General features: G+C 32.7%; 2 protein-coding genes across 2 annotated transcripts in view; both read right to left on the bottom strand.

The window, feature by feature from the left end:
• Nucleotides 1-19,956: 19,956 nt before the first annotated feature.
• On the bottom strand, nt 19,957-21,846 carry LOC148308051 (pancreatic lipase-related protein 2-like). Its single transcript, XM_088262395.1, has 3 exons — nt 21,819-21,846; nt 21,165-21,407; nt 19,957-20,279 (listed from the first exon to the last, which is right to left on the bottom strand). The coding sequence occupies exons 1-3, from the start codon at nt 21,844-21,846 to the stop codon at nt 19,957-19,959; spliced, it is 594 nt and encodes a 197-aa protein (XP_088118521.1).
• Nucleotides 21,847-23,010: 1,164 nt separating this feature from the next.
• LOC148308050 (pancreatic lipase-related protein 2-like) overlaps nt 23,011-23,883 on the bottom strand; it is a 4,213-nt gene continuing 3,340 nt past the window's right edge. Inside the window, exons 4-5 of the mRNA XM_088262392.1 lie at nt 23,814-23,883; nt 23,011-23,445 (exon numbers count right to left, since the gene is read on the bottom strand). The exon at nt 23,814-23,883 is cut by the window's right edge and continues 173 nt beyond it. Of these exons, the coding sequence (XP_088118518.1) occupies nt 23,123-23,445; nt 23,814-23,883 (393 nt within the window). The 3' untranslated portion in view covers nt 23,011-23,122. The remainder of the gene's footprint in view (nt 23,446-23,813) is intronic.

The following is a 23,883-nucleotide window of genomic DNA, read 5'->3' as shown; positions in this document are numbered from 1 at the left end:
AAGGTAACGAAATAATTATTTTCACGTTGATAGATAAAAGAAGGGTAAAATTATAGAGTAACGATCGTTTGTAGACATTGGTTAGACATTTAGCGACTTATTTGAACATTTATATATATATATACACCGAATATAACAACATTTTCATTGAGTCCAAATCCTTGTTAAAAAGTTTTGCTTTCTCCATTTGAGCCCAGGAGGAAGGACCCGAAAAGTTGGATAAAATTACTGGTCAAATCGCAAGGTTTACAATCATTGAAAATCATGTTTTCAGGCGTCTACCAGTGTGTAAAATAATTCGGTAAGGATTTTGCATATTAAAAAAGGTCTCTGTTTTATGAATAAAAGTTTACTCAAATCAACCATAGTTACTGCCGTGAACTCATACGTGATACAGGTGATATAAGAAAAAATGCGAGGCTGAGATAAGCATTATCGATAAAATTAAGAATGTTATATGGAAATGGTTTCGATATCGCTCACTCCTTTCAACAACGTCATGTATCAAAAATTTTCAGTTGTGCATGTTTTCGGAATGCCCAGAAAACGTACTATATCCCTGCAAAAGCGGCATATTTTTAACTTAATATTTACTCGTTACAGGGCAGAAAGTGTTGTTTTTGCATTTTGAAGAAAATGTATCGTTTAATTATTTTTTTAAATACTTATACTAAATATTTTTCAAATGTAGAAAAAACCTTCAGATTTTACCTAAAAAGATCTATTGCACAGTGAAAAGTTCAAAATGGCTTGATATTTATTTTTAATACATTTTATAATAGTCTTAAACATTAAAAACGATCTCCTGAAAAATCAAGTTTTTTTTTTATATATGACGTTGTTGAAAGGAGTGAGCGATATGTGGGACGAATGAGTGAGGAAGTAAAGGTAAATAAAAACATATTTATCAGGCAAACGTAGTCGTTAATAGGGTCAGACGAAGACCGATAAAAAATTAGCATTTTAAGTATTTAAAATACTTGAAATTCATGCCAAATTTGCCACCGTTTCCAATGATTCTAACAATCGGAGGGTATATATGTGGAGATGCATGAAGAAGCAAAGATTGATTGAAAATACAGGTTTGTATGGCGTTATGTTCTCTCTGCCTACCCCTGCGTGTAAGCGGCGTGACGGCTGAAATTAGTTAGTTTATTAATGGTACCAATTTTTATTTATCAATGGGTATACAACATTTTTTAATACAATTTATATTTGAAGCACTATGTGATTTTCCATTTTATAATTCAAATGTAACTTTTTTAAAAATCGCAAATAGGGATTTTAGCAATGTTACATTTGAATTATATTTTTTTAATAGTATCTAAAACTAATATATTATGTAATAATAATGAAAGGTAGTGGTTGAGTTTGTATTACGTATAGTAAGTTAGATTATTTAAGGGGATATTCGCTAAGAAAGAATTCATTTCACTGAACATTTCAATAACTGTTATTTTCGAAACCATTTAATTAATTCAAAGAAAAATTTATGCTTTCAATGCACAGTGTTTTAAGAAAAAGTTGTCTAGATTTATTGAAAATAAATGTGTCGGGTTGTGATCCCGTGGTTAGTGTCACGGACTCTTAAGTCAGAGTTTCTCGGTTCGAACCCACTTTACCACAATTTGATACCTATTTCAAATAATGAGCCGCTTAGGCTCACAGGAATTGTATGAAATTTAAATATTTGTTTAAATAATACAATTAAAATTATTAATTTAATTTAATTTGTACCAGAAGATGAAAACATCTGTCGTTTTCGAAACTAGTCTTAAATAAAAATAAAACTCATTAAAGTGGTATATTCAAGTGTTTAATTTTAATAATTAAAATTATATAAATATTTCTCTTTTTAAAAAAAATGTTACAACTTAACGAATACTGGGCCTTTATAAGTAGTAAGGATTGAACATAAAAACGTTTGACCCTACCTGCTTACAACCGCATAATATCTCAAAGGCAGTTAGTTAGTTACAATATCGAATCTCATGGCCATACCAGTTTGAAGTTTTTTTTAAATTTTATTTCTTTTTTATTTAAATCTCGTTTTATGGCACGTTTTTCTCTTATTTCCAGACGTCCGGTGTTTTGATTGTGTTAATTGAATCTTTTTTATGTCGGCAGCGCAGCTCTTTGAGTGTCTGACGACACGTACAAGAACCGTGACGCCTCGCATACAATGGCGACTCCTGATTAATTTCCTTTTCTCGAATTTCAACAGATTTTTTGCTGTATCCCTAATGCGGCAACACCAATCGAAGATGACAGGGTACTGGGAGATTTGTCCAAATTAAAACTAGCCATCACGCCGTTTTCCGCAGCGGTAGACTGAGAGGTTAGAATGCCACACCACTCTGTCTTTGCAAACATCCTTGCCTCTTCTTACCATCTCAACACACTTTTATTAATATGATCGATAATTCTTATCTCATCCTTGCATTCCTTCCTCATATCGCCGTTCAAACATCTATTCTTCCTCACTCATTCGTTCCACATGTCTAAACCATCTCAACACACCTTTCTTAATTTTATCGATAATGCTTATCTCAGCTTTGCATTCCTTCCTTATTTCACAATTTGAATATCTATCATACAACGTTTTGCAGCACATTAGTCTGATAGATCACATTTCGACTGTATTCTGTATAATTGCAACCTACTTTTGCCGACTTTAAGTTTTACTTTCATACATTAGGGTTGGAACCAGAACTTCATTGAGCACTGCCAGTTAAGCTTTCACCAAATAGTTTTTATTTGCTATAACTGATTTCAGTGCACTATTCACTCCGTTCTCAGCGTTCACTCTCCTTTCTTTATCATTATCAATCTTTCCATATATAGAAAAATTCTTGCAAAATACTATTTATCAAATCATCTACCAGTTTAGAAAATTCCCCATTTACTACTATTTTACATCCAGATCTACATTCATCTCTTTCAAAAACCATGATTTTGAATTTGTCAACATACGTCACCAAATCACTTTCCTTGCACACATAGTACACCTATGCTACCAGCTTCTGAATATCTTCTCTACCATCGGCAACAACATCATCCTCAGCATACAAAAGGCAGCATCATCTATCTATTTCAAAACATCTTAATTTTTTATTTTACATCCAGATCTACATTAATCTTTTTCAAAAACCATGACTTTGGAATTGTCAACATACATCACCAAATCACTTTTCTTGCACACATTATTATTATATTATATTATATTATACACCTTTTAACCCTTTGAACGCGTTAAACAAAAAATAAAAGTTTATTTGAAAAATGTAAATTTTCCATAAAAAATAAAGTACCTAAGTATTACAAAAAATTCCTTTTATTTGTTTATTTTAGTTCATGGCTTTTACAAGCCGTGGACTATAGTCGATTTACGCGTCCAAAGGGTTAAACTAGCTCCTGCAGGTCTTTGCATAGTAAATTAAAAATGATAAAAGTTTTTAAATCTTTATCTTCAAACCCTTATCCGCACCCTAACGGTGTATAGGGCACTGCATCATACAAGCGCAGTGTTATCTTGATCGTTAACACATGAAGGAAAAGTTATCAGCCCTCCGCTTCAGGTACCAGTCCAGAGTAAAATTATAAAAGTATTAGAGTGAAAAAATCACTTATATTTATATTTTTCTCAATATTATTAATAATTAAAGCATTTACTTTGTGGTTAGTCATTTTGACTTTTTATTTATTTGCAAAAATATACATAATATTGGTATATAACCACTCACCGAGATTTTTATGTCTACCGGTTTCGAGACGTACACGTCTCATCGTCAGGACAATCACTACCACAGCATGCAAACAATACTATCCTTCTATACAATAGCACTATTTACACACTTAAAACTACACAAAATGTTTAACGCATGTGATTTTTGGTCGATCCGAAGACCAATATGCACTAAAGGCTTCAGCACAAACATGCGTTACGAGCCGAGGTTAAATATGCACTTATATTTATTTGAACTCCCCCCGGGACCTCCAGAACGGTAGCCGAGCGTCCTGACCATTACACAACATTACATAAGTTTTTATATACTCGATGTAAACTTTTATATACTCGATGTAAACTTTTATATACTCAATATAAACAATGACAGCTTTTACCTCTCTTGTTGAAATGATATAGGTACGACATACATATATCTACTTTACTGGAGCGTTTAAGCCTAATCGAAATAAAATTCCCATTAAAACGTAACAATTTCAATCAAGCTTTTGATTGGCTGACGGAAATGACGTGAGATATCGGGGAGGGGGGCACTTACGGCGAAAAGCGAATATGGCGAGCCCTAGTTTGACAGGCGCAGATTAAATTAATTATAGCTTCATACAAATTGGTACAAGGCACACTATTAGCGTTCCGTATTAACTACTCCCCCAGTATTGTTCTCATATAGCAATGTCAGCGTTTCCCAAAATGTATGAAAAAATGGATTTATATTATATTTAAATTAAAAAAAACAATCTAAATTAGTTAAATAATAATTTGAATAAGTCATTGCCATAAATACATGTATTTATTAACCCTTTCAGTAATTACTCAAAAATAAAACAAAAATCAAAAACACTTTGACTCACAATATTTTGAGTGTTTCATAAAAATTGAAAATAAGATATTCAGGCGTTTCCCGGTATGTAAAATAATTTGGATTGGATCTTGCATACAAATAAAAATGTCTGTACTTAATAAAATCTATCAAATTGCAATCATGGATGACATTTAGAAAAATGGAATATTAAAAAATAAAAACTAATGAAAGTCATGAGATTGATCATACATATATTGCTCACTCCTTTCAACAACGTCATATATAAAAAAACTCGATTTTTCAGGAGATCGTTTTTAGAGTTTATAAATAAAATAAAATGTATAAAAAATAAATATCAAGCCACTTATTGAACTTTTTACTATACGACAGATCTTTTTATAATAGGTAAAACCGGAAAGTTTTTTTCTCCATTTAAAAAAAATTGTTTATTTAAAAAAAATAATTAAACTATTCCTTTTCTTCAAAATGCAAAACAAACACTTTCTGCCTGTGGCGGGTATATATTATGTTAAAAATATGCCGCTTTTGCTGGGATATAGAACATTTTCTGGACATTCCGAAAAAATGCACAACTGAAAATGGACAATTTTTGATTTATGACGTTGTTGAAAGGAGTGAGCGATATGTATGACTTTTAAAATTTGAGTAGTGTGGTTATCAGTCATGTGTAGAATGGACTCTGAAGCGCATGAGTGATAATACGATGCAGTACCTACCCAATGCACCATTGGGTGCGGATAAGGGGTAGAAGAAGAATTATTTTCTAAATAATTTGGTGATATTTTCTTTTTTATTATCAGGATTATCAAACTGTTTGAGAAGCAGTGGAGTAATTTCCCCTTTCCCCCAAACTATCTATTTCAATAGTTAGAGGAAGCGGAAAATGGCCGCTACTTTGTATTGAGTGTAATTTCGCGACGGATTCAATTATTTTCTCCTATAATAATGCTTTTACGAAGGGGATCACCAAATAATAATAAATTAAACCATCTAATGTCTAATAATAATTTCGTCTTCATTATATCATTATTGGCTGAAACATATCGGCTGTGCTAGACCAAAACACGGTAAACGTATTAATTTTCCATTTTAAGAGCGTTTTAAAAATAAAAAATAAAATTAATCTGGCATACATCGATTTTCCACAAATTCGTTAGAGGGAACAAATCGCTGGTTAAATGCCTTAGAACCACAACGCAAAAAAATAAACCCTTTATTCCAAAAATTGTTTCTTATTCGTCAGCATTTTATTATATTATTTTTTGACATCTCATCAAAGATGAAGAAGAATATAGAAGTCTGGGCTTTGAGGGGCTGACGACCGTCATAAGCTGGTTTAATCATCACTTTACACACGTGTAACTATCACCAATTCTACCCATAATTGACAACCAAACTACTAAAATTCTTGGAAGTTCTATATGTATGATCCGATTCAGAAACATTGTTATTGAATCACTAGAACTTCACTAGAGACATCTATTGGTGAGACGAAAAGAAGCTTTTTATTGAGCAGAAACTGTTTTATTAGTATGCGAGATAATCAAGATCTGTGAACAACTTAAAATATTGTAAAAAAAAAGTCAGTATTTTAATTTTTTTAATAGAGAAACATTTGTTTTTTTTTATTTATTTATTTTATTATTTTTTTTATTTTCTCATTATTAGAAATAGGTATCAATTTGTGGTAGAGTGGGTTCGAACCGAGAAACACTAATGGACATTTCTAACGCTAGAATCATGGGTGTGTTTTTTTTAATATAAAAATATTGACGATTTAGATATCATATTTGGAAAAAAGAGTTTTTTTTGCGTTGTGGCCTTTTGGCATTTCACCAACGACACGTCAACAACGTTAACTCGCCTTTCATACTTCTTTTAATAATTCCACGTTTCGCTTCCATACATCAGTGTCGGTACTAATACTCCGTTGTGAACTGCCAGTTTGGCTTCCATGGACATATTTTATTTGAAATCACTCTACAACATTTCGAGTGTGTCCAAATACTTGTTCATAAATCTGGTTTATCTCCAATTATAGGAGTTATAGATGTCTCTAGTGAAGTTCTTGTGATTCAAGAATAGTGTTTCGAAATTGGTTCATATATATAAAACTTCCAAGAATTTGAGTAGTGGTTGTCAATAATGGGTAGAATTGGTGAATGTTACATGTGTGTAAATTGACCACTTAAATCACTCTACAAAATTTTGAGTGTCTCCAAATACATGTTCACGAATCTGGATTATCTCCAATTATAGGAGTTATAGATGTCTCTGGTGAAGTTCTTGTGATTCAAGAAGTGTTTCGAAATTGGTTCATATATTATTTTTTGACATCTCATGAAAGATGAAGAAGAATATGGAAGTCTGGGCATTTACGGGGCTTACGACCGTCATAGGCTGGTTTAAGTGATCACTTTACACACGTGTAACATTCACCAATTCTACCCATTATTGACAACCACACTACTCAAATTCTTGGAAGTTCTATATATATGAACCAATTTAGAAACCTTGTTCATGAATCACTAGAACTTCACTAGAGACATCTATTGGTGAGATGTAAAGAAGCTTTTTATTAAGCAGAAACTCTTATATTAGTATGTGAGATCCGAATCCTGGATTATAATCACACACATGAGAAACGCCAGAAAAAACCTTTTTCATTTTTATTATTAAGCTTATAATTTGACCAGATAATTTATTTACAACATTTTGAGTGTGTCCAAATACTTGTTCACAAAATCTGGATTATCTCCAATTACAGGAGTTATTTTCATATTATTTTTTGACATCTCATCAAAGATGAAGAAGAATATGGTTCATATATATAAAGAACTTCCAAGAATTCGAGTAGTGTGGTTGTCAATAATGGGTAGAATTGGTGAATGTTACACGTGTGTAAAGTGTAAACCCCGTTAATGTCCAGACTTCCATATTCTTCTACATCTTTGATGAGATGTCAAAAATTAATATGAAATCACTCAATAATAAAAAAAAAAACATTTATTTAAATCCCTGCATTCACCCTATTCTGAGTATTCATAACTTAGAAAATTCCGTTTCTTATCATTAATCCCACCAATGTACATTAAAATGTACAAGAAACTTAATAAAATAATAAATATTTTTGTCAATGATTTATTTGACAAAGGATGGAACCCCATACTCTTCTGTCCTGACATACACTCCTCGCTTTCTTCACATCCATACATCTAGTCATACATGCCCTTCGATTACGCAGACACCACCAGATTTTAGGTTCTGATTGATCTAATCTTGCCAAATCTTTTTCGACCGTCCTCGTTCTGTTCTTCTTCTCACACCCGCCACATATATTTTCTTTGTCATTCTTTCGTTATCCATTCGCTCCAAATGCCCATACCACCTTAACGAACTCTTCTTAATCTTTTTAACTATGCCTTGTTTAGATTTTTTTATTTAAGCTTTAATTAGTAAATACCACTATTTCTTAAAATCTATTGTGACACGTGTTTCGATGCATTCCATATCAATATCAAACACCGTGTGTAAAGCCAAGTCCAAATTTTAGATTTGTGTCTTAAGAAACGTCGAAGGATCGATTGGACTTACTGTGTTTTGTTTTTGGTCTTTCAGAATGTTCATACCTACTATGTGTCACATGTGAACGAATCAACCCAGTACAACGGTATGGTATGAAGTCAACATATCCCGTTGTACTTGTATTGGTTTGTAGAACAGTTACAATAGCATTTTATGAAACTGTATGGGTACCACAAAAATGTATTCCTAAGAGTATAATAATAATAATAATGATAACTCTTTATTCCAGCTTGACTAAGTGGTGGGTGCAATACTTAGTCAGCCATATATGTTTTACAACATTTTTTTTATACTTAAAATGAAATTAAAAATAATAAAGAAAAAAAGGAAGTGAAAGAAAAAATAATAATAATAAATAAATTTGGAGAGATGAAGATGAACATTAGCAAGCTGGCTGGACATGCGGCAGCACTGTCCAGCCGCCACATGTCCAGCCCCCATCTGTGCTCCACAAGCCGCTTTATGATGAGGTTGGAGCTCTTCATCAGCCTCTCCCGGAAGCCTGCCACTCGGTGCCTCAACAGGCCATCCCAATGTGGTAGGCGTGCTGTATACCTACCTACAAATACCACATCTATTTTAAATCAACTGTCAACAAACATATAAACTGAGATAAGTTAAATTGAGAGTTGAAAGTTGATTTACGAATTTATTTTTAAATCAAACACAGTTTTTTTGAGTCTACTAAGTTGTATTTTATTAAAAAACACATAAAAATTAGAATTGTGACAATTGTTTCGCCTAGTTATGGCATTTTTGAACGAATGTACATAGACGTGTATTTAAGTTTTCCGACAAGATTTACATAACTTCTCTGAATCATGAGTAGGTACTCGGCTGTCCAAACTCAAAACACAGTAAGGGACATTTGTTTTTGTAGTACGTTTTTTTTGTTGCATTTTTGGACTCAGTATTCTACTTAGTCCATAATGTCCTTTACTGTGTTTTATGTTTGGACAGCCGTACTGCTTTGAAAATATTATTTTAAAAATCCACATTTTTATAAAATACTATGGTATACAACGTCAAATTTGTTATGTAAAACGTCCAATTTGTAGTGAAAAACCTGTAAAAATATAATAAAAATTCTGACGTATGTTTACATGAAGGTACTTACTTCCATTGAATAATTAAGGAAAAAAATTTTTTTTAATGAAAGGCAATGATTTAAAAACGAAATTTTTGTTAATATCATACATTTAAGTTTTATTTAAAAAAAAAAACTAAAAGACGGTTTGGATAGACAATAAATATTTTACAATCTAGAAATAAACTAAGACCCTGTAGGTATTCACTAATTGCAATAAAAATCCAAACGGTTGTATAAAATAATTTTATTGTGCTACCTAGTGTTATTATAATATTAATTATGTCAGAAGGAACGCCGCCAGGACACCCAAAACTTCATCTAGGTGTTTAAAAGCACATCACTCGTGTAATGTCTACCCCTGGCTATATCAACCCCAAGGGCCTAATGATAGGGCGGCATTTTACAACCGAAAATATGAAACGTCATAAATTAAAATCACCCGCTTCCATAAGGGTTTAAAGCAGGGGTGGCCACTACATAGGACCGATGCAACGCGTTTAAATAAAGGAATTAAAATTAGTGTATTATCCGCACTGATAACTTTTAACAAACTCAGGCATGAAAATGGAAACAATTATTAATCTTTAAATATTAAATGTTTCCACTATTAAGCCTATACTCGCAATCACAGAATTTTGTCAACTTTCGGTAACAAAAATAGTATTTGGATTTTTTGTTTGTTATGTAGAGTATTTATTCAAAATATATTTTTTAAATCCTAACCTTTCAAAACCATATATTTATTTCGTAGAAAAACTAATTATTTCAGTAAAATTTTATATTTTATAATTAAAATGTAACTTTGTTTTAAAATCACTTTGAATGTTTTATTTTAACTTAACAACAATGTCTACCGGTTTCGAAGCTAACCGCTTCTTTATCAAGTGACAAAGAAGCAGTAAAAACTAATAACGAAGTTCTAGTGATTCAAGAACAATGTTTCAAAATTGGTCCGTATATATAGAACTTCCAAAAATTTGAGTAGTTTGGTTGTCAATAATGGGTAGAATTGGATAACGTTACACGTGCGTAAATTGATCACTTAAACCGGCCTATTACGGTCGTCAGCCCCGTAAATGCCAAGACTTCCATATTATTATTTTTCTTTGATGAGATATCAGAAGTAATATGACATATTATATTATTAGTAATTTGTTTTCGACCCCTGTTTTACAGTATCAATCGCGCATAAACCATCTATCCAGCAGTAATCTATTAAAACGTTGATGGTTACAAAGATTGGGTGAATTTGGCTCGAGAAGCAGACGGCTGTGTTTGTAGCTATGTAGGTTATAGAGGGTAGCCCGGCCTTTTGAGGGTCTGTTTATACTGTAATATAGGGGTGTTCGAGTGGAGGGGAGAAATCAATCTAAGCTGAAGAAATCAAAAACTGGGTTAGGAACGAAGGAAGGGTGATGAAATGTGCATGTGCTTTTTTTCTTCTTCTTCACTACTTAGGACTATGTCCTGTCATTCTCCAGTCCGCTCCTGGGAGGTGGAAGACCAGCTATCTCTCCATCGTTTAGGTGGTCTTCCTGGGGGACTGCTACCTCTTGTGCTGCTGTCCGCTGCTATCTTCAACACTCGATCCGAACTCGCTCTTCCCACATGATTTCTCCAGAAAAGTCTTCTTTCTCTTCCCCAACGCATAATATCTTCATCATCGCAGATTTTTCTTATTTCAGAGTTTCTTACTCTGTCGCGAAGTATAGGCCTGCAATGGGTCGTAGAGTCTTCATTTCGGATGTCCTAAGAAGGCTTTTCGTTCTCGCGGTGTCGGCTCTTGTTTCCGTGCCGTATGTTATGATCAGTCTTACGCAGGTCTTATAAATTCTCACCCTACTCTTTTCAGTATGTGTTTTTATTTATTTATTGTAACTGCAGACAGTTGGTACAATTCCATTTTGAATTGTTGGGTAATACATACAAAATTAAACACGGTTACTGGATTGAATTATACTATTATTTACATGTATATACAATAATATGTCACGCGTTTTGTCTTATTAAGACATTATCAAACACTCAAATGTTTTTGATAATGTCTTAATACGACGAAACACTTCACATTTTATCATAAAAGTATGTATATGTTAATAAAAGGAGAATTCAATCCAATAACCGTGTTTAATTTTGGATATATTACCCAATAATGTTTTTATTTATTTTAGTGCATAGGGCACTGCGTCGTATTGACACAGTGTTATTTTGACAGTTGCATATATGAAGGCACAATGATCACTCCTGCGCTTCAGGAACCAGTCCATGGTAATATCAAATAAATTTTAGAGCGTAAAATCACTAATATTTATTTTACCCCCCCTAGGACATCCAGCATGGTAGCTAAACACGCTAACCATTACACTACGGAGGCGGACAAAACGAGCGTTAGTAAAATAATTTTCATTTAACGATATTAATTTTTTTTTTCTTAAAATACATATATTTTTTAATTCATCGAAACAAATGTGTAGTTTTGAAAAGAGATGAAGGTTATTGAAGGGTAAGGAATGCGGAAGAGGCGAAGATTGTTGACAAAGGAATATTGTCGTATTCTATTTTCTCTGCCTACCCCTGCGGGAAAGTGGCGTGATGTTTTAAAAAGTAAGTTTATTATTTACAGATTTGTTGATTTGGCAAACACTGATTTTTCGAGTCTACTCACTGTATTTTACTGTGAAGAACACAAAAATAAATTTGTGACAATTTAGAGTATTTTGAGTGTTTCCAAATACTTGTTAACAAATCTGGATTATCTCCAATCATAGGAGTATTTTTCATATTATTTTTTGACATCTCATCAAAGATGAAAAATAAATATTTCAGCCCCGTAAATGCCCAGACTTCCATATTCTTCTTCATTTTTGATGAGATGTCAAACAATAATTGAGACAATTGTTTCGCCATGTTATGACATTTTCAAACGAACGAAAAAATTATCACAAATTTATTTTTATATGTTTTTTAACAATGAAATACAGATAAGTACCTAGACTCAAAAAATCAGTATTTGATTTTAACATTTAATATATGTATCAAGTAAATTTCTTATTCACATCGGCTTCCATATCGAGAAGATGTTTTCGGATCTTCTAAATAATAAATAATAGCAAATATTGAACAATAAATTTTAAAAAAGAATAGACCATTGTTTACGCAAAATGCACAGCTGATAATAATATAATAAAATAAGAGTTATTCCCCAAAATATTTCTCCGTTAATTTAATAACAAATAATTATAATACTAATTAACGTCAAATGCCCCCTCAACTGTTATTAATTTAGCAGCAATGATAGATGAGTTTTTACGGTTACTAAATAAATTTTATGGCCACAGTGGGTGGAACTAGGACAGTTGGGGAACTTTCTTTACCTAGGGTAGCTTGTCCAGTTATTGGCACTATAGAATTAGTTATACTTTATACAAATAATTACCTAACAATTCTACCTAACATATAACATAATAATTATTCCACATGTTGATTACTGCTCCACAGTATTATTCTAGTCAAATAACGGAATTTTAAATAAATTTGAGGTTTACAACATTTTGAGTGTGTCCAAATATAAATCTGGATTATCTCCAGTTACAGGAGTTATTTTTACTATTCCTTTTTGACTAAACATAGATGAAGAAGAATATGAAAGTATTTGGACTCACTCAAAATGTTGTAAATAAATTATCCGGTCAAATTATAAGCTAAAATTATAAAATGAAAAGGATATTTTTTGGCGTTTCTCATGTATGTGATCCAGGATTAGGACCTCACATACAAATATAAGAGCTTCTGCTCAATAAAAAAGCTTCTTCATCTCACCAATAGATGTTTGCAATGAAAATTCTAGTGATTAAAGTATGTTCAATGTTTCGAAATTGGATCATATACAAATATAGAACTTTTAAGATTTTTAGTAGCGTGGTTGTCAATCATGGGTAGTTAGTTAGTGGTGAATGTTACTTATGTGCAAAGTGATCACTAGAACCAGCATATGACGGTCGTAAGACCACTACCACCACAACCACACTACTCAAATTTTTGAAACTCCTACATACATCATTCATCATTCATCTCATAACACAGTACCTACATATGTTATGAGTTCACAAAAGCTATCTATGTTAGATTGAGAAAGTTTTTATTTAATAGATACCCTTTTTTATTCGGTTGCATGCATAATGCCCTACAAATGTTCAGACTACCATATTCTCACTCCAAAAACTGCCTCATCTCTATGAAGACAAATGTATTAAGTAAAATATATCGGTTCCCGTATAAAACCACCTTTACAGCGTTTGTATACTACACGGAATTTTACCGTCCAGCAGTCCGGTTAGCATGTTAAAACGGCTTGGATTGGCTTGTGCTTTTGTCCGTCTTTCTTCGGATCGGTGCGTGATCACGGTGCGCGTGAGCTCCATCGCGCTAAGCTACCGTAGTCACTTTTATTTGAAAAAACTGGACTACCGGACGGTAAAATTCCATGTAGTGCACAAGCGCCTATAACTTGAAAACTGTTAATTAAATTTGAAAAAAATAAGGTAATTTTTTTACCCTTGTTCAAAACTGGTATCATTTACTATCAAGAGATATAGGAAAAAAAGGTTCCAAACATCATAATTATTTCTCGGTAGGTGGCGCGCGAGACGCCCAAGGTGTTATTCTATCATTTGTGTTTCCGGTTGGGGGTTGCCGCGAAGAAAAAAAATCTACCGAAATTAGGATTAAGGTACACGCATACTTACCTCACCCTTCTTTATTCCTGGTAGCCTGATACATAATACATATTGACACCTCAACATAAATGAAGAAGAATATGGATATTTGAATATTTACAGAGCTTATGACCTGTCATAGGTTAGTTAAGTGATCACTTTACAGTTTTTAAAAATCCTGGCTTTCTTCACATCTATACATATAACTAATAATAACCCACTGAAGTTGAAAATGATGAATAATCAATAATAATAGGTTGTTCTGCTCGTTAAAAAGCTTCTTTCATCTCACCATAGATGTCTCTAGTAAAATACTAGTGATTCAAGCACAATGTTTCAAAATTGGATCACGTACATAAAAGTTTCAAGAATTTGAGTAGTGTAGTTGTCAATCATGGGTAGAATTGGTGAATATTACACGTGTGTAAAGTGATCATTTAAACCAGCCTAAGACAATCGTAAGCCCTAATATAGATAATTAAAGGTATTATTATTTCCATTAAAATTTGTAAACTAACCGATTAGTAAATAAAATAAAAGCTTACCCTTTATCGTTACATGGCCTATTTAATACAGAAAATGCTTGATAGAAGTTCAAAGATTTCGTTTAAAACGATTACTTTTTATCTGTATTTTTCTCGTAAAAATAATAAAGTGGGCAATATTTCATTCTAAATGTGAATTCACGTTCTTATATCTCGTTATAGTTAGCGATTAGCTGGCACAAATTGTTTTCATACAATTAATTTCTACTAATTATGGGAGTAATCGAGTCGTTTTAAGAATCTAATACGGTTGAATTTTCAAGTTGTAGGTGGCTAAAAAAAACGTTGTTCTAATGGAAAAATCCCATTAAAAACACCTAGTAACCCACATAAATATAACTAGTAAAAAAACACATGAGAAAATGATCAACTTTATATCACCATAATATATTTTAAACATTTTGTGTTAATGCGAATTTCAGATAATTATATACATACATATATTTATTTATACGTCTTCTAGACAATCTAGACTGAATGCAGTCGAATTGCGATCCCTCATACAATTGTGAGCCAAAACAATATACGATAGATGTTCAAAGGGTGAAATAAGGAAATAATACAAAGCTTAGATAAGTATTATCGTTATTCTTCTTCATCTTCATCTTTTTGTAGATCCTAGGGATCTGTTTGTGCCTCCGCATGTCGCTCTTGGGATGTTGACTCCCAGCTGTCTCTTCATCTCTTCGGAGGTCTGCCTGGGGGTCTGCGTCCTTCAGGGTTACCTTCAAGGGCGATACGTGGAAGTCTGCCTTTTAAATTTTGTTTATATGTTCATTCCAGTATCGCCTTCGTTTTCGTCCCCAGTATTATCGTTGAAATTAAGAAAGGTGTGTTGAGATGGTTCGGACATGTGAAACGAATGAGTGAGGAAAGAACGATAAAACTAATTTATGAAATGAACGTAGTTAGAAAAAGGAGTAGAGGAAGATCGATAAAAACTTGGCATGATAAGGTCTGTCAAATACTTGATAGTCGTTCAGGTCAGGAGCTGAAATAATCAGCGAGTTTGTATGAGGAGATGCATGAATGTGGAAGAGGATAATAATGTTTGCAATGACAGAGTTGTATGGCGTTCTACTCTCCCTGCCTACCCTACAGCAAGCGGCGTGATGGTTTAATAGTTATTCTATGCTTAATACAATCAATTTTAATATTTGTTTAAAATCCATTGCTGAAGAGAAAGTTCCTAAAAAGAAAAAAATAAACTATCAATGATTCTCGCTTATTATCTACAACATTTTGAGTGTGTCTAAATACTTGTTCACAAATCTGAATTATCTCCAATTATAGGAGTTATTTTTCACATTATTATATGACATCTCATCAAAGATGAAGAAGAATATGGAGGTCTGGGCATTTACGGAGCTGACGACCGCCACAGGCTGGTTTACAGACGTGTAACATTCACCAATTCTACCCATCATCGACAACTACACTACTCAAATTCTTGGAAGTTCTATATTATAGTTTATTATCATTATGACGACATTAAAATTCATCTTCATTGTGCTTTCATACTAAAAAGTTTTTCTTTAATTTAACTAAATAATTTTCCGAACGTGTTTCGGTTTACAACGGGTTGGAACATCAACCCCAAATACCGTCATTAATTTGGGTTTTTTTTTGTATCAAACCATTAGGACGAAATTCCATTAAGAGAAATGAAATTTGGGAAAATGTGTCTTTTAATAAAGCTCATTGTATTTCACAATACGTAAAAATAATAGATTATGGGAAACCAAATGCTAGTACGATAAATAATTTCTCATCACAATTATTCAAGTTATCTTGTCGGCCATCTAATTACCATCTTCTCTATAGCGCAATGTTTATATTTAATGTACGCCCAGGGGCGATAAACCAATGGTAGGGGAGGGTGGGGCGTGTTGTGACTAAATTACTATAAGAAAAAAAAGGGATGAAAATTCTTTAATATAATCCATGTATTATTTTAAAAATGAAATAAATAATTCTTTACCTACAATATTTTGGTATTACGTCTTTTGTCCCTAAAAAACAAAGCGATAAAATAATGGTAATATAAGAGTTTCTGCTTAATAAAAAGCTTCTTTACATCTCACCAATAGATGTCTCTAGTGAAGTTATAGTGATTCAAGAACGAGGTTTCTAAATTGGTTCATATATTTAGAACTTCCAAGAATTTGAGTAGTGTGGTTGTCAATAATGGGTGGAATTGGTGAATGTTACACGTGTGTAAAGTGATCACGTAAACCAGCCTATGACGGTCGTCAGCCCCGTAAATGCCCAGACTTCCAAATTCTTCTTCGTCTTTGATGAGATGTTAAAAAAATAGGTAAAATGTGACAGTTTCCATAAAGTTTTACAAATTATGGAAACTGTCACAGCTTGCCCCATCCGGGGGGTCAGTTGTGACAAAGGTGGGGTAAGTTGTGACTAACAATATATGTAAGTATTTAAGAAATAAGTTTTGCAAAATGATAAGAAATTATTAAAACTATTAGTAGATACAAACTAGGTATACGAAATTTTATTAAAAATACTTAAGTATCGAAAATTTCAGCGATCTTATAACCCCTATCCGCACCTCTTATAACCCCTATCCGCACCTAATGGTGCATAGGGCACTGCAACGTATTGACGCAGTGTGATATTGATCATTACTTACATGGAGGAAAGGGTGATCGCTCCTGCACTTCAGGGACCAGTCCAGGGTAATATTAAATAAATATAGTAAATTTTCGATTTAGTAAATATCAAAATACTCCGAATGCCTTCCCACAAAAGGAGATAATAATAACTTTTTGAGATCAAACTGATCTTAACAGAGATGAAAAAGCTACTGAAGTCAGTAAGATTGATCTCTAAAAGCAATACAACAGATACAATGGATTTAATATAATAGTATACCAATCAAGCTTTGCCATATGCCTCATTTATTTGTCTTTTTCGTCTTGTCATATTATCTAATTAAGACACCAGTTAATCTGATAGATCTGTATGTCTTATTACCTCACCAATATTTGCCAACTGCATCCCTTCTTTTGTACATTCAATTTCCAATTTATCTTTCTTAAAAAAAAAATAATATACCCACACTAAATGGGAGACATCTTGTGATGACGTCTCATAATATTCACAAATTTCAAATCACGAGTTTTGCCTGATTTTCAAACGGAAGAGGTATTCTCGAAATGCTCCACGACCCGTAAAAATTCGAGTCAATGCATAGTTCAATTTATGCGTTTTTTTAAAATGAAAATTGAAACAGTTTTGTACAGTCGGAAAAAAAAATTCGTAATTTTCCCTGTTCTTCTTCTATATATGCTCTTCTTATTCTTCTTGGTGTAGGCCTTGTGGCCTGTTTTTAATAGTGATTGGTCTCCTGCGATGTCGATTCCCAGCTATCGAGTCATCTATCATGGGATTGGCCGTACAGTACGATGTGGGGGAGTCTGGATGGTTTCATTCTCTTCACATGCGGATACCATTGTCTCCTTCGTTGCCTTCCCCACCTAGCGATATCTTCGATTTCGTATATTTCCCTGATCCTGGTGTTTCGTATTCCATCTCGAAGACTCATGCCTGATTTGCTTCTTAGAGTCTTCATTTCTGACACGCGCGTTTTTTGTGCCAACGGTGTCCGCTTTACTTTCGATCCCATACAAGTTTTAAATATCTACTATTCCAAATATTTAACATTTTATCTCGTATATATTTCTTAGCAAGAATAAGTTGAAATCGCTTATCTTAAGATGGTTGGAAACACCTGGATAGTAAAAATTTGGTAAGGCTATCAATTACTGAGTACAGTTCGAATTAACCAAACCCATAATTAGGCCGGACATTTTGATAGTTGGTCCCCTTCCTGAATTACCTCCATTCTACTCCTAACTTCTGCTCTTAGCTTATAATTATTATTGTGGACGTAAAGGCAATTATATTATGATGAACACGTCCAAAATAAAATTTAGATCTGGTACAATAATTTTGGACAGGTTTAAATTCGTTGAGAATATTTTGTCTTGTTTAGAATCGTCGTTAATTAATTTATAGGTGGGTACTGTACTTAATTAATAGGCTCTATTATGAAGGTTCTGTTCCTCTTATTAATTTAAATTTGGTTATAACGTTTGGGAATTTATTCACACAGTTTTAATGCTTTTATTCTTATGAAATAATTCTCAATGAATTAGACGATCAACATTTAAGTTCTCTACTTTTAACTGTGGATAGTTGGGTAGACGATGGCGTTAACCATAAAGTCATTAAAAATTTAAACTAAATATAAAGGGATAATAAAAATGGGTAGATCTGAAATACATTGTATCATTCGGCTGTGTCATATTTGATTGTTTATAACTATAAAATATATATTTTAATTAAATTCTTACAAACTATTTTATAAATAAAAATTATATTTTCATGTTTTATTTCCAGAGAAAAGGCATTTTATTTAAATAAAATAAGAAATTATGGTCATGAATTTGCAAATATATGCATTTTTCATCTTCAGACTGTTATATGCCCAAAAAAACACGAGTTGAAAACCATGATTTATTATAATTTTTCTAAAAAAAATAATTTAAATTGAATGAGTTTAAGTATTGTATAGTTTTATGTTACAATGATTAAAGAAAACACTTGTTTTTTACCACTTGAGTTTTATTGAAGACTACATGTTTCAGAAGTTAAACTTCCATCATTCAGGTCTGTATAATAACTAAAATATAAAATATAAAATTGTTCTATAAATAAGGAGAGGGGAAATTAGGGGGAGGGGGTTAGACAAGGGGCGAAGTTTGAAAACAAAGAAAAAATGGAAAGCAAAGGTGAAGAATTTTGAAACAAAATATTATTTAATAAATTATTATTAGAATTCAGGTTTTTTTGGATTTCTAAATTTTCAAGATAATTCATAATTTGGCCTTTATATGGAACAAGGTGTAATAATTTTAATTTATGAGAGTGAAATGAGTGATTAGTATCTATTATGTAATTTGCAAATTCCGAAAAATAATTACTAACAAGACCGCTATGATGTTCTTTAATTCTAATCTTTAAATTTCTCGCAGTTTGACCAATATATTTTTTATCACAATCTCCACACGAAATTTCATAAATACCACTTTTTTGTAATAAATCGATTTTTGATTTTGAGTTATGGAGGATTTATGTAAATTATTATTTGTATAATATGCAGGTTGGATATGGGAGGGTAAGATTTTCGAAATATTTTTAGTCATTGAACCCGTATATAAATTTTTTTGCCAAGATTTATTTTTGATTGAATCATTATAAGAAGCTGAAATATGTTTTATGTTATAAATGGATATTGTATGTGAATTTTAATAATATTATTTATGTTACACATTTGCTATTTTATTCTATAAAATGCAGATCCTCCAAGAAATGTCAGTACAAAACATAAATCTAAAAAATATGATGTAGTTTTTATAAATTACAATCCATTAGTTGTCGCCGATGATAGTTTTATACCAAGGACGCTCGGGTAGAGTGCCTTCTTCTCCCAGGCCATACAACCATGATCCTTTCGTCCTGAGGAAGAATAACCCTCGAGCCTCTGGAGATGTCCCATATCCCATATACTGCCGTTCATTGTAGTTGCAGTCTCCTTTCTGGAAGGTCTCCCAGTCGGGACATTTCACTGCCATGAAGTTTTGTGGGTGCAAGACGGATTCTGCGTAGTAAATATTGGATTTCAAATGATGAGACACTTGTTCGATTGATTTTGACTGATGGCGTCCCCCATTCACAAAGAAGTCCACGTGTCCTGGAAAGAAGGCAGGAGCAATCCATATAGTCAAAGCTTCTAAAACTCTCGGTTTTGTGATTAGGGCAACAAGGGATTTTAAATCTTTTGATGCATTGAAGTCCCTGTGTGTTGTCTTAATTAGAAGTCAGTTGGAATACGGCTCCACAGTCTGGTCTCCTTATTACGGTATACACGCTGACAGCGTAGAGAGAGTAGAACACAAGTTCCTTATATACATTCATTTTAAACTAAATATACCCATTGTTGAGTTGAGCGGCTGAAATTAACAAATCTTAGTGATAGAAAGGAAATTACTGATTTGGTCCTGTTATATAAAATTCTTAATTTTTTTTTGACAGCCCTGATCTCCTTAATCAAAAAAAGCTTAGCGTGCGTCGAAGAGGTACTAGGCAAAAATCTATATTCCCTGTATTTGTACATAATGCAAACTATTCCATGTTCTCTCCGATGCCTCGGCTTCACATATTAGCCAATGCTTTTGAACGTTTAGACTTATTTAATACGTAAAGATATCAATTTTCAAAGATATCAATATTTTGGTCTGCCTCTGTAGTGTAATGGTCAGCACGCTCAGCTACCGTACTGGAGGTCCCGGGTTCGATTCCCAGCGGGCGTCAAAAAATATTATTAATTTTTTCACTGTAATATTCATTCAATATAACCCTGGACTGGTATCTGAAGCGGAGGGCTGATCACCTTTCCTTCATGTGTTAACGATCAAGATAACACTGCGTTTATACGATACAGTGCCCTATGCACCATACGGTGCGGATAAGGGTTTGAATGAAAAGATATAAAATAGTCAATGATCACGTTTTTGTAAAAATTGCACTTGGTCACTTTCTCCTGTATGACTACGATATGATAAAAATTAGCCCTGACCTTTGAAGTCATCGATGCCTAAGCCTCCCATTCCTGTGTGTATAATATCCACGAAGTCAGCATCTATAGAAGAGAGACTTATATCTGGAGTACCATTATAGTAGCATGGTCCGGCTGGATCCAGTCCCGAGATCCTCCCTAATTTTGTTCCTGTCAGGGAGTCAAATGTCCTTCCGGCAAATGAAGCTGTTTGAGATCCAAGGCTCATCCCGATGATGTGAATTTTCTTGGGATTAATGCCAGCTGAAATGGATAACAAACGGTTGAATCAAATTTTCAATGTTTTCCGCAGATACTTTGGCACATTTAATAAGCTTTATACAATTAATTAACTTTGTTTTCACAACGTCTTTTTATCAATACAATTTAACCTACCTTATTTTATTTATTCTTTTAACATATTATCTAGTTTTAATTAAAGTAAATACCACTATTTCTTAAAATCTACTGTGACAAGTGTTTTTAAACACCGTACGTGTATATGTATTCGCCCATGTCATATTTGATTGTTTTAATTGATTGTGATTCATGTCATAAATAAATTTCTTTCAAATAATTTTTTAAATAAAAACACTTGGGTCTCTTTTTTATGCGATAGATACGTTCCACAAGAGTCGCATAAAAAATTCACATAAAAAAAGACTTGAAGTATACTCATAAAAAACTGGATGATAAGATCCATTATTTTTAAAAACCACTTAACTTCAAATCGAAATGATAGAATGTAGCGAAAATCGCATCAAAAAGTTTAAAAATAAAAATAAAAACAGCAGAGTTTTTTCCTAAATTAAATATCCACATATTATATCGCGTTTGAGATAAATCTTCCATCCAAATTACAAGTGATTTTTCGTTTTTTTTTCCAATAAAGGTTCTCTTAAATATGATGTAAGATTTGAGATTAACTTTGTGCCAGTGACACAATCACACTTTAACGGTTGTAACCTGCACTAGTCTAAATTTTAGATTTTTTATGTTATATCAGATAAAAAATAATTGATTTTTTTACAAACGTAAGGTTGGTTGAACGGATAGGTTCCATTTCATTTGAAAATCGCATAACTTCAAAATCGCATAAAAAAGATTCGCAAAAAAACAGACCAAAGTGTATTTCTTAGTTGTAAAAATTGTAAATACAATGTATTATTTAAAAAAAGGCATTTTATATAAATAAAATAAGAAATTGTTGTCATGAATTTGCAAACATATGCATTTTCATTCATCAGACTGTTATATGCACAACAAAGCAGGAGTCGAATATGTACCATGATTTCATATAATTCTTCTGACAAAATGAGTTTAAGTATATATTGTATTATATTAATATATGTAAGTTATGGTAAAGTTTTGAGACATGATTTGACAAAATTTTTTGTTAGATATGGATTTTGTAAATGAATTTAATTGATATTATTTAATTACAACATTTTGAGTGTGTGCAAATACTTGCTCACAAATCTGGATTATCTCCAAAATGATATTTTCTGGCGTTTCTCATGTGTGTGATAATAATCCAGGATTCGGAACTTACATACAAATAAAAGAGTTTCTGCTCAATAAAAAGCTTCTTTTCATCTCACCGACATATGTCTCTAGTGAAGTTCAAATGATTCAAGAATAATGTTTCAAAATTGGTTCATATATATATAGAACTTCTAAGAATTTGAGTAGTGTGGTTGTCAATAATGGGTAGAATTGGTGAATGTTTCACATGTGTAAAGTGATCTCTTAAACAAGCCTGTGACGGTCGTCAGCCCCGTAAATGCCCAGACTTCCATATTCTTCTTCATCTTTGATGAGATGTCAAAAATTAATTTGAATATTGCTTAAATTCACATAGTGGAAAAATTTTAAAATGGTAATTTTATTAAATAAAACAGTTCCTCCAAGAAATGTCAGTACAAAACTTATATTACTTAACCTAATAAATAGGATGTGGTTTTATTAATAACAATACATTAGTCGTCGCCAATAATAGTATTATTCCAAGGACGGTCGGGTAGGGTGCCTTCTTCCCCTAGGCCATATAAAGAGGTTCGTTTCGTCCTGAGGAAGAATAACCCTCGAGCCTCTGGAGATGTCCCATATCCCATATACTGCCGTTCATTGTAGATGCAGTCTCCTTTCTGGAAGGCCTCCCAGTCGGGACATTTCACTGCCATGAAGTTTTGTGGGTGCAAGACGGATTCTGCGTAGTATAAAATGGATTTCAAATGATGAGACATTGGTTCGATTGATTTTGACTGATGGCGTCCTCCATTCACAAAGAAGTCCACGTGTCCTAGAAAGATGAAAGAAGCAATCCATGGAGGCGGACAATTACAGATTTACTTGGTAAAAACCATTATTTCTTAAAATCTATTGTTACCCGTGTTTCGGTGCGTACGTGAAGCTCAGTCTAAATTTTAGAGTCCTTGGGACGTTGAAGAATGAATAGGAGGTAAGAGATGTTTCTTATATTCATTTATTTATTAATTTTATGTTTATCAGTGTGTGTGACAATTTTCATTGCTTGTTCGGGTACCCATTCATGACTGAGATATCGCATAGTAACCCAAAAAACCCTGGTAGACAAAGCGTTGATTGAACTAATAATAATATATATGATTGAAATATACGAGTATGTTTTGAAAAATTAACAACCCTCACCGTTTGACTCATCAACGCCAAAACTTCCCATTCCTGTGTGCATAATATCCACGAAGTCAGCATCTATAGA

The sequence above is a fragment of the Brachycentrus maculatus genome, unplaced genomic scaffold (genome assembly GCF_059751285.1).
Source record: "Brachycentrus maculatus isolate JH-2025_06_01 unplaced genomic scaffold, ASM5975128v1 h1tg000178l, whole genome shotgun sequence".
Lineage (NCBI taxonomy): Eukaryota > Metazoa > Arthropoda > Insecta > Trichoptera > Brachycentridae > Brachycentrus > Brachycentrus maculatus.
This window is presented reverse-complemented; position numbering and strand designations above follow the sequence as displayed.

Coding starts and splice junctions, on each gene's coding strand:
- LOC148308051 (XM_088262395.1), bottom strand. CDS start 21,846: ATGGATCTTATCATCCAGTTTTTTATGA. Junction 21,408..21,818: donor TATCATCCAGTTTTTTATGA/GTATACTTCAAG, acceptor TATCCATTTCAG/CTGGCATTAATCCCAAGAAA. Junction 20,280..21,164: donor AGGCATCGATGACTTCAAAG/GTCAGGGCTAAT, acceptor CCTTCTTTCCAG/GACACGTGGACTTCTTTGTG.